Here is a 12,348-nt window from a genome sequence, read left to right as displayed (position 1 = left end):
ACAAGGCAAGATTTTATTTACTGTAATATCAATGATTATTAAGTTTTATCTTCTTAACTGTTGCCTGTTTCCATCTCTTCCAGCAGCCTGGTGATATTCAATCCATGTAACATATCTGGATAGTTCAGCAATTTTTTTTGGCCCCCTTTCAACACTAAATCCCCCGTACAGCCAAATTTCACTGATCACTGCATTTGTCCTTATTGTCTTTCAACGAGCGTCAATCTTTTCAGTGAAATTCTATGATATTTAATGTTTCATAATAATTAAATGATTGTGAAAACAAAAATAAATCATAGAATCATCTTAGAAATGTAGGGCTGGAAGGCATCTGGAGATGTCATCAAGTCCAGGCCGCTGTGCTGAGGCAGGACCTAGTAAACCGAGACCATCCCTAACAGGTGTTTTTCTAACCTGTTCTTAAAATCTTCCAGTGATGGGCATTCCACAGCCTCTCTCAGAAGCCTATTCCAGAGCTTAACTAACCTTGTAATTAGAAAGTTTTTCTAACCTTATAATTAGAAAGTTTAATATTTAACTTAAATCTCCCTTGCTGCAGATTAAGCCTGTTATTTCTTTTTTTACCTTCAGTGAACATGGAGAACAATAGACCACAGTCCTCTTTATAACAGCCCTTAACGTATTTGAATGCTGTTGTCAAGTCTCCCCCACTAGATACAATCTCCCAGTTTGTCAGCAAATCACTGATGACTACTCTTTGAGCAGGACCTTTCAACCAGCTGTGCAACTACCTTATAGTAATTTTATGAAGACCACATTTCCCTAGTTTGCTAAATGAGAATGTCATGTGGGATGGTGTCAATAGCAATAACAAAACTATAAGATTACTAAAAAGACATGCTCTTATGCAATTGAGATGATGGGAAAGAGAGAGAAGTATAGAACTGAGGTCAGAGACAGATGGGCCCATGGTATATGGCCTACGTGATGAAATACTCACAGACCTTTACTGACTTCTATGAGCTTCATAAAGCACATGCCAGTTGATCTTAATCCCTCCTTTAAGGACCTTTAAGAATGAGCAGGGAATCCCCATTGCCATGCTACAGTTTCAGGGTTTGGTTTCATTTTTTTACTGTTTGTTTGTTTTTGATTTTACACACACACACACACACACACAAAGATAAAACCAGGGGATGAAGGGAATAACCTCTAAGAGAGAAAGAATGTTCCAGGGCAGAGTTAGAAGCCTGGGTTCTCACAGTGAGGGTGCTGCAAGGCTTCTCTCCTTCTCAACCACGAGGGACCCTGGGAATGTAATCCCAGGGCTTCTGGAATTCGTAGGCCTTCCCAGCCAGACATAGCAGGAAAGGGGAGAGGATATAAATTGCCTCATTCCTCAAAACAGCATAGATTGGGGAGGTAATCTGGCTTGCTGGCAGTCTTTCCAAGAGATAAAGAAACTGTCTGTTTTGAACTTTGACTATCAGATCACAGGATAAAATCTGAACTCCCAGCAATGATGCCTGGGAGGAGGAAAACTCGTGGCAGGGGCTATTTTCTTTGTATAAACTTGATGCAAGAGTTTTCAGTTTGGTCTTTGCCACCAGACCTCTGGAGTTCATGGATCATGAGTCTGGGTTCATAGAGGAAGGACTAGGAAAATGAAACCTACAAGTAAGGGGTGACACTGAATGATCTTCCATGGGCATGGCCTTCTACAAACAGCAACCTACTATGATGTTTATTTGCTTTTTCTTTTTATGACACACCAAAATTCTACTCACAAGCAATAAGGCAAAAACAAACAAACAAACAAACAAACAGTTTATCTGATGATCAGTGAGCCCAAAAATAGTGTACTGGATAAGAGATCCACCCTCTTCCTAGTACATAATGTACTGTGCCTGAAATGCAACATTTCTACTGATGAACAAATGAATATGTTCACTGTTGCACACTTAGATGATTACATCCCTATGGTTCTTCCTGACACACAGGTATTCACTGATTTGCTGCAGTTATTGATAGAGCTCGCTTCATATTCATTGAAGTATTACATTCATCAAGAGCAATCTCCACAACAAAGAGGAAGTGGGAGAAACCAATTTAAAAAATTGCCAAGACAAACAACATAGGCACTGTAATCAGTCATATCCAGGATGAATTCCTGTTATCCAGGTCAGCAATGTGTGATCTGTAATGTGAGTGTACATAGTGCTGTATTATTACACATTTTTGGATGACCAAACATATTATATTGTAAAACAGTAAAGTTTCAGTGAAATACAGTGCACCAAAGGCAACCATCCCCTTCCCATGACAACACACATGTACAATACTGCAATGCATTGTTCCAGTTAAATTACTTGTATTTAGTTAAGTCAGATCTGTTTAATTTAGGTCAAAAATATTTCTCACTAATTTTATTCCTTTTAAATCTGCAGATTCAACAAAGCTATGCAAGGATGAAATAGGTTTACATATCATCAACAGAATGTTAAATAAATTCCAACTGCAGGACCAAAGTCTGCCTTCTTTGCACTTGTAAAACACCATGGAAAAAAATGGAGTTGCACAAATGTAACCAAAGGCAAAATTTCACATGCAGAAGCTTTATTATTGGTGATGATACATGAGTATTATTATTATTATATATTAGTATCAGAAATCCAAGTTCGTTTTCAGCTCTCAGGCTGAATTTGCAATAACAAACAAAAAACAAAACCTCTTTCTATGCATAAACTTGCATGATCTGGAATCAGTGAAACACAATAATCAGAGAAATCAACACATCATTACAGATAATCTAGGAAGCTACCATTTTGCAATTTCAGTTACTAGCACCAGCTTGACATTGCTTTGACTCCAGTAACTGCAATGGAGTGATTCTTGATTTACATATGTGTGGGATCAAACTCAGGCATTAACCCTTTAGATTTACAAACAAACAGCAAAAAGAGAAAACAGATAATTTACAAATCATTAGAGAATATTTAATAAGCAGAAGCATTTTAAAGAAAATTTTAGCATGTAGAAAGCCATTTTTCTTAATTTTTCTGACGACTGTATATTTCCTCAAATTCAACCATTATTTTTTTTTATGAAGTGTATTTAGAAGAAGTCCATGTGTCCATGTATATCATTTCTGTTATTACCATTAACATGATGATGCTGTCATGTTCATAAGCATAAAAACTCAATTTAATGTATTGTAGTCAGTTGTTGGCTGCGTGTGAGTTCTCTGTGCCTGCTACACTTGCTTTGAGTAGATAGCCAGCCCAGTAGGGCTCAATTGAACCACCCAAAAAGACCACAGACTTGGTTCAATAGCGAAGGCACTCAGCCAGGTTTGCTGTCAATGAAGCACAGTCTTTGTATGCTGTAGACTCTACGGGACCACTAACACATGTGTGCCCATTACAACGGACCAGCTCAGTGAAAGGCGGGACTTTCCATTCCCCCCTTGGCCAGACAAAGATGCCCCCTCTGAGACCCCTCTTTATACACTGATACTAAAAAGTTACACATTGCCCCTCTGACATAGTTAATGACCACCATTTACCTTGTACATATTGGTTTGATCAAAACATCTCTATCCCTCATAATGTCATTCTGACCTTATCTTTAGGAGTCAGTGCATCCCTGTTATCTTTGGGGAGTGTGTTGATGCCATACTTGGTATCGGGGTGTTCGGGTACCACCCTTCTGGAATGTATTTGCAATGTATTCTTACGAATGTTTTGTGTTTTTCCAATACCAGCCCTCTTCTTGCCAGGTTCTGTGAACTTGTAAACAGGCATGTTTTGTAACAGGGCCTGACTTTTGCTTACAGCCTGACTTTTGCTAGCATTGCTTTATATCAGCAGGGCCTGACTACTACTTTAGATCAAGTCTCAGACTTCATACCAGGCTTCATGTCTCAGGCTCTCTCTTTCTACTACATATATTAATATAGAGGTTAACTTTGAAGGTCTTTCTCCCATGAGGAACTGCACAGCACTTTTCAGTGGTACCTATGTAGAGCGTGCATTTCTATTTTCATTGAATTGAGTAACTGTTTTGTGGACAGTGAAATTTACTGTACACTCCTGCAGAATAAAATACACTATAACGTTGATTCATAGCTTGTTGCAAGGCCAATGTCATCATTCTAGGTAACCTCTGGCTTAGATGTGAGACCTCAGCACTGCAGATATACAATATGCATCCCAAGCAAAAACTGCCCATAAGAATAACTTCATTATTCTGGGAAGTTGGATCTATAAAAGATGTAAAATGTAGAAGTGTTCTGACTATACAATTTCTGGTAAGTACAGCATGACTAAGTGATAAAACCTGAGTCAGCTTCAGTTATAGCATATCCTACAGAAAGTTCACTGTCACATGAAGGAAAATGCAATATATTGGGAAAAAAGCATTTCTGCCTGTAAGTCATGAACTAGAATTATCTGTTCTGTTTTGGGTTTATATAGTGCTGTCAAATTAACAGAAAGCTAAAGCAGACAAGCATTCACTAGGGTTGTTCTAGTGTCTTTGACACAAGGTATATCAGAATAGAGCATATGAAGAACTCACCAATACTATTGGACAGATTGCTGTGGGTGGTAAAATATGGTCCTTCAAAGGGCCACAGTCACATTCAGGCTTTAGATGTGAAGCACATTTATTATGGAGCTGTGGGGAAAAGACAGAAAATTAATAATCACCACAGTACCTCAACTAGAATATTTCTGTAAAGAACCTCTGCCCTGTCTAAAATAGTGTGAATATGAATACACAAGATCAGTCCAGAATTAATACAGGAAAATATTTAAGAATTGTTATCAAGTGGTAGAAGTATTTGACTCACGTACAGTATTCTAGGAACTCACTTTAATTATTTTTTCCTAGTTTTCAGAATTCTGAAAATTAATTCTCAATGTAGATCAACCAATCCTGAACAAATGGACTGCCCTCTTTTTTTAAGCACATATAGTAGTGAAAACACTGCTTTTGTTTGTTTCACTTTTGGAAAATATAATGTAGACATATTTTCTGACTGCCCAGCCCTTCCAAAGAACTCAGCAGGAAGGGCAATTGCTTACAAGTACTTTTCTAATAGAAATGTAACCAGAAATGCCTTACATTATATGTTGTTATATCTCAGGACACAGATACGTTGCTACATGAACACAGCCACCATGAAAGGAAGGGGAAGCAGATGTTTGACAGATGCTGATTATATACGGAAATTAAGTCATCATCCTAACAAGAATCAATAAAAAAAGCTTTAAGCAGCCAAAGCAGAAATTGCCGCATTCAGCTGGAGGGGGTAAAATGGGGCTCAGCTGGGTTCATCCTCTCCCCAAAACAGTCCCTTGGATCCACAACTGTGCTAGGACCCTGTTGGTGCCTCCAGTCCTCCCCCCCAAGTGGCCTTGGTAGAAAAATTCAGAGAGGAGTCAGACAGAGACTCTAGCAGAAGAAGCCAAAGCAGGGATCTTTTTCACCTTTGGACATTCCTTCCTGAGCTGTAGTGTTCTCTGATTTTCTCCGCCCGGTGTTGATTGGCTGTTTGAACCATCCTGCCCTCTCTCAGAGTCTTTTCACTTCAGCTTCACGCCACACCTGCGCTGTCCCTGTGATGACCTCTCCTTTCCTTTTCCTTCCATTTAGCTGATCTCCTAACTAAACTTACCCTTTAAAAAGAAATCCTGGAACTAACATGCTGTTTGGTGCCATCACACCATTCACTCTGCTTGTGCATTCCACCCCCTCCTCCACCACCCTCTGTATCTGTCTTGTCTAGTTAGATTACAAGATTTTGGGGCCAGGGACTGTCTATTACTTTGTATCTGTGCAGTGTCTAGCACAATGGAGTCCCAGTCTTGGTTGGCCATTAAGCTCTATTGTAATAAACCTGATTATTATTATTATTATTAATAATATACAACATTATGCCCTGCATCACAATATATTCTGTATAAGCCACATATTGTCCAGAAACTATTTTTCAAGTGTTTGGAAAGCTACAGAAATATTACTGGAACTATTCTTCATACAATCTATAAAGCCATTTACCTCTCACTTTTTTCTTTTTATCCAATTGTTCAATTTCTTTGCATTTCTGATTCAGACTTGACTAATCTGCATTTATTCTTTACCATTTTATTGAGTCTTCAATATTCCCATTTTTCAGATCTCGATCTTTGTGGTTTTACTTTTGTTCTTTCATCCATCAGAGCAATGATTTCATGAGTTATCCATGGGTTTTTCTTAGTTCTTAACATCTTCCCTAAATGTTTTTCTGCAGCTTCTTTAACAGCTTCTTTCAGACATCCCCAAATCTCTCGGTCTTTGTTTTTATTAATGATCTGCAACACTTCATCTTGGTAGCAGCTTTGTATCTCTTGATTCCTCAGAACTTCAAGGTTCCATGCTAGATAGCACTTGACTTTCTGTATCTTTCTGTTTGCTATTCAGTCTCATCAATGCCAATCTCTGATCTAATCTACAATCTGCACTTGGCATAATCTTAACCTTCATAACACTATTTCTATACCTATGATTGATTGAGATAAAATCAATTTGTTTTTATACAACCCTCCTGGTGATCCCTATGTATGCCTTGCACTTTCTTTTAATTCAAAATAACTATTGCAGATAATGAGGTCATGTTTCTCACAAGAGTCTATGAATCTTTCTTCTCTGTTGTTTCTTTCACCAAGGGCAAATAAACCAACTGTGACTGATATTCTTTCCTCTCTTATTTTGCGTTCTAGTCTCATATAAGAATTACCACTCCATTTTTCTTTCTGCCACTGGTTTCCATAACTTCAATATTTAAATAGAATTTTTCAACCTTCTCATCAGAACATGCAGGTGTTTAGGCATATACTTGAATAATCATATAATTTGGAAGTATTTTTATTACTGTTATAATTACACATTCAGATGATAGATTCACTTGTGTTCTATCCTTCCGGTTACATCATATATACTATAATTGCCACTGCCTTAACTACTTTGACTTCCATTCTGTTGATTCAGTCCCCTTACATTCCTGCAGTTGCCAGTTTCACACATCTGGCCAGGCAGGGCACCAGTTCACAATGAGACCAGTCAGTTTGCCTGGCAGGTAAGTCATGCTATCATGGTACAACTTTGTGGCTATTACTGCACAAGGGCCTCAAGAATTAAGTGCAGCCACTTTTGTGGATTTGGAACTCTTTAGCTTTTAACCAAAAGGCTTAACCCACAAGCCAGCAGGGATTTTGGCAACGGGCTTATTGAATGGTGGCCTGCACTTGCCATATCACAGTACCATCTTTGGACATTTGGAGAATTTTATAGGGGCAGCAGTGCCATCTGTTGCTTCACCTCTCCCTCTTAATACTGTTGTCAAATTGTTTAAGGCTGCTTATTTGACAGGTTTTCCTGCTACATCACAGCTGGCCTCCTCCTCATCTACAGGCTGTTCCACTATCCACAACCTGTGGAGGTGCTCGGTGGCAGAAGACACTGCTGCTGGGAAGTTTCCCACAACAGAACAATTGGATAAAGTGAACAAAGAGAAATGTATCAGAAGATGAGAATCATCAGTTACAAAAGGTGACCAATCCCACCTTTAAGGAGAAAAATGGACAATATTTGACAGCCCCTAAAGACAAGAACGAGAAATAGGGAGAATATCTCAAGGAACTATATGGTGATAAGTCTGAAAAACCTCAACTAGAAATTAATCAAGTAAGCCCATCAATAATGGATGAAGAAATCACAGCAATAAGTTGTGATTGAATACTGGCCAAACTGTTAAAAAGCATAGGCTTGAAAATTTGAAAGTGCTGTCAGAGGTAACAAAGAATATGTTTGAGACAGAAGAATTCTTGTCAGAAAACTTTACAACCTCATTCTACATCCAAATCCAAAAATGTTATGGATTTTAAAGACTACAGAATAATCATCCTAGTATTGCACACTTTCAAGGCTACATCTAAACTGGCACGCCTCCCTGGGTACTTGTCCTCATACTGCTAGCACATGTAGCCCGTACCTATGCCAAGTGTCCACACTTGCTGTGTTGGTTATGGGTATATACCATTCACAGGCATATGCCTGTGTCCATACTGCCCCTTTTCAGTATGCAATGGTAGCACTACCATTTCAGGATGGTATTCCAATCCTTTGTGTCACAAGCGACACTCTGGAAACTGCCTTGCTGGGTGTTGCTGCTGCTGTATGCTGCCTTCACACATTTGATGATAGTAGCTCCCAGTCATCCCTCCCTTCTGCCAAATGCATTGAAGACATGGAACAAGTCCATGATGATGTGGTTCTGCTCCTGCTACACCTTGTGGGACAAATGTTCACACAGCCCAGTATTGGATACTGGATAGAATGGGTCCAGAAAAAATTTGGGATACCCAATACAGCTGATAAGAGAGTGAAGGTGAATCTATTGTGTCCCATGGAAAAGATATTTTCAATGTCAGGATTACAACAGTACGTCCAAGGGAGGACCACTGCTTCTGGTCCCGGAGAATCAGCATGGTGTGGTAGGACCACATCGTCTTGGAAACCTGGGATGATGAGGAGTGGCTGCAGAACTTCTGAATGAGGAGGCAGACCTTCATGGAGTTGTGAGCGCAGCTTGCACCAATCCTCCAGTGCCAGACCACTTGTTTTCAGAAACCCATACCAATAGCGAAGTGGGTAGCTATTGCCCTAACGAAACTGTCAACATCTGAAAGCTACCCATCTGTTGCAAATCAGATCAGGGTTGAGAAGTCAACTGTACTGGTTGTACAGATTTGCCATGCTATCAATATTATAATCTACCCACAAGTGATTGCCATAACCGAAGTCCGTGGAATTTCAAAGAATGAGGTTTCTGAACTGTGTGGGAGCCATTAATGTAATACATATGCCAATGCTTTGCCCACTGAAAGAATTCTATTCTCTCATTCTCTAAAGCTTAATGCACCACAGGGGTCAGTTCATGAAGACACTGGACACACAGGAAAGGTCTACAATGCCAGAGTACTCAGGAGGTTGGGATTGTACTTCAGGGGGAAGAAGGGACTTGATTACCAATAATCAATGTAGTTATGCATGGTGTTTCCATTCCAACATTTATTTGGGGGAGGGGGGGGAGGGACCCACCTACCCTCTCCTAATGTGGCTCATGAAGTCATACCCTGACATTGCCGACAAAAGAAAAGGTGAATTCAACTATAGACTGAGTAGCTGCAGAATGGTAACGAAGTATATCTTTGGACTCATTGGTGATGCCTTTAGACTTGTCAGGATGTAAATGTAGCCTGCACAATGCACATTATAGTGATGTGTTCTGCCTTCTGCACAATATGTGAGGCTGAAGTGGAATACTTCCAGAGCAAGTGTGCACAGGAAAGATCAGGTTTTCAAAGCCTGTACAGGCAGACAGATCCACCCACGGGCACACCACTCCTGGTTCCCAGCAGGCAAGGGAAATTCGTGGTACTATGTGTGTGGATTAGCATGGAGCCATAAGGTGACTCAGGTCTTGCAATGTTATGGTACTACCGGAAAAGCTCAATGAAACATTGCCACATACTTCTGTTGCAACATACCTCTGTGGGTTTTGATCCCCTGCAACAAACATTAACGTATTACCTGAAAGCAGACAATTGGGCGAGGGCACTCAAAGTTAACACCTTTGTCATGTTCATTGTCATGATTTATTTTAAAAAAAACAGTAGGAAATTTATGGCTGTAGTAGGTGGGGAGAGAATATGGGAGGGTCAGAATGTATTGAATTTCTTTGGCACCTACAAAAATCACAGTCATATGCTGTGAATCCCACTGAGCAATCCCAAATGTGTGGGAAATATGTTGATTGTATTTGGAAAGCAAGGTGCATACACCAGTGAAGTGAACAATTACCATTTATTTACAGACATATATTGAACACAGAACTAGAACAGTTTGTAACAGGAACAAAATGAACAAAAAAACCAGTCACATTTCCTGAGAAGTGGACAAACATTTCTGTCTGTGGACACATCTCCTTGCCTTTCTCGTCCCCCTCCCTCTGATGGGGGGGGGGGGGAGGGGAGAACTGCTGTGGAATGTTGTGAGGGGGTCAAACAGGTATGTCTCCTGCGTGGGGTTTGGGAGCTGAACACAGGCTGGGCTCGTTTTTCTCCTCATGCTCTGAGGGGTTCCCCTGCAAGGGGTTTCAGGTGCTTGCAGGGGATGTTGTTCTGGGTGTCCAGCGTGCTCCTCCCTGTCAGGGAGGCAGGTGGGATTCACTGCCTCAGCAGCAGCCTGGGTAGCAGCGGGAGGAGGAAAAGAAGGTGTTGCCTGTTGCTGAAGAGAAGCAGCAGCCACAGCAGCAGGCAGGCCCTGGAAAGTGTTCCGCCACTAGTTGTACCAGCGACTGCATGAGTGCAGGGTCCTGTCCTCTCTAGACATACTGCTGCTCCATGAACTGGTTTATCATTGCCTCCTCCTTGACTCTATGGAACTCCACCTGCTCCCGACTCCTTCTGACTATGCCAACAAGCAGCTCCTCCAATATCCTTCTCCATCTGCATCTGCTATCTCTGTGATACTGCTCCTGCCCATCCAGAGGAATATTTTCCCTGTCACTGGAATGTCCTGGCAAGTCAAAGACAAGACTAGTATTATATTACATTTCTCCTTTGAAGGAACCTAAGAAATGACACCACATAACATAAATTTGCTACTGAAGGTCACAATACTGATACTTTTGAGCATATCAAGAATTATACTGTTATAGCCTCTTTCCTTCAGTCTATATTTGCAGCTCACAAGCTGAGAGTAAAAATCTTAAGATACCTGCCGTACTGTTAGTAAAATGTTGCACTGTTTACAGTGCATCAAGGGGTCAGTTGGGGTGGGGTTTGCTTCCCTCCAGGGATTACGTTACTAGTTGCGTATTTCTTCTTTAATGGCTGGGTATCATTTGGGGAACATAGCAGTGCTCAAGGTACCGAAACTGAAAACAGAAGTGGCTTTCCAGTCCTGTGGAAGACACCCAGCCAACTATGTCAGAGAGGTGTTCCTGCTAACCGTCGCCCTTCTACACACTGCTTTGGTGAGTTATGGAGCTGGACCAAGCACACTTATTCTGCCATTAAACCTGAAGAAACAGTGTGAATTTCTGCTACACCAAAAGTTTGCTGAAATATACTTAAAGGACTGTGAGGCAATTTGAGAGGAAACTGACTGTATTCTAAGATAGCAGATGGAGTTCCCATGGACAAGGAACAGAAAACCACAGAAAACTTTTGTCCTGCTGACTCTCCAGAAATCCTGGTCCCTGTGTCCAACATACAGCATTGAAAGAGACAGAAACAAAAAACCACATCACAAGTATATTTTGTTCCCTAAACTTTTGGATTAATACCGCAAGCCAGTTGCTTCTCCACTGCTAAGGGACACAGCGTTGTGTTTGTGCAACAGCTGGAGTGCAGGCCCAAAGCTTGATTCTGTTATACTGATTTTATAAGAAATACCTTTATTTTTTTTAGTATGAAACAAACCACCACAGCAGTTTCTGTGGGGCTTTGTATTTTGGGTATGTAGGGTGATCTGTTCACTATTGATAAGTTTGGTTAAAGCCACCATCTGTTTGTCCAAAACTAACATCTGGTCATTAATTATCCTGTTTATAAAGTTACCAAAAATCATTCTGTAAAACTGTTGCTATTGTTAAAGTACACAAGTTTTAAAATCACTGCTTAAAGTAACGTCAGCAAATATTCTAAAACAAAAAAATTCAGTGTTAAATAAAAACGTTTTATAATAGTAAATGTTTTAAATTAAAAAAAAATGCTATTGTTTCTAAAAAACACTTGTGTCTTCCAGTTACGTTTTAAATGTTAAAAAATTAAAATTAAATAAATAAATAATACATATATAATACAAAAAAGTAACAAAAAAGGCACCAGCCTCAAATATTCAAAAAAATAAAAAAATAAAAACAACAATTTTTACAACCCAAAATGGCCAAAGACTGCCCACCCTTCATCTTTGTAGAAGTGTGTGTGTGTGTGAGTGTGAGAGAGAGAGAGAGAGAGAGAGAGAGAGAGAGAGAAAAAATGTGCACGCGCAAGCAATTGCTTTTTTAAATCTATGTATTCACAATAAATGTGGCATATTGCTTCACCCAATCCTGCTTCTCCCGGATTGTGCAGAATGGCTCAGTGAGGGGAAAGGACAGATAACAGGAACTGAGAACAGGAACAAACATTTGAAATGGTCACAGGAAGAATGGACTGCTATGGCATTCCTCAGACAACCAAACAGTTCCTTTTCCCTTCCCAGCCCTTGGCAGGTCTGCACACAAGCAACCAAGCACCCCCAACTCCTTCTGCCTGCCTCCCATTTATATTGGGA

General features: G+C 40.2%; 1 protein-coding gene across 1 annotated transcript in view; it reads right to left on the bottom strand.

Annotated features, from left to right (window-relative positions):
• The window catches only part of DGKB (diacylglycerol kinase beta), a 471,047-nt gene that overhangs the window by 280,501 nt on the left and 178,198 nt on the right, over nt 1–12,348 (bottom strand). Inside the window, exon 15 of the mRNA XM_067562119.1 lies at nt 4,540–4,638. Coding sequence (XP_067418220.1) covers nt 4,540–4,638 — 99 coding nt within the window. The remainder of the gene's footprint in view (nt 1–4,539; nt 4,639–12,348) is intronic.

This window comes from Emydura macquarii, unplaced genomic scaffold, assembly GCF_026122565.2.
Source record: "Emydura macquarii macquarii isolate MOO-44397 ecotype Brisbane River unplaced genomic scaffold, CSIRO-AGI_Emac_v2 contig_2422, whole genome shotgun sequence".
In the NCBI taxonomy this organism is placed as follows: Eukaryota; Metazoa; Chordata; order Testudines; family Chelidae; genus Emydura; species Emydura macquarii.
The sequence above is the reverse complement of the archived record's forward strand: the minus strand, read 5'-3'. Positions and strand labels throughout refer to the sequence as shown.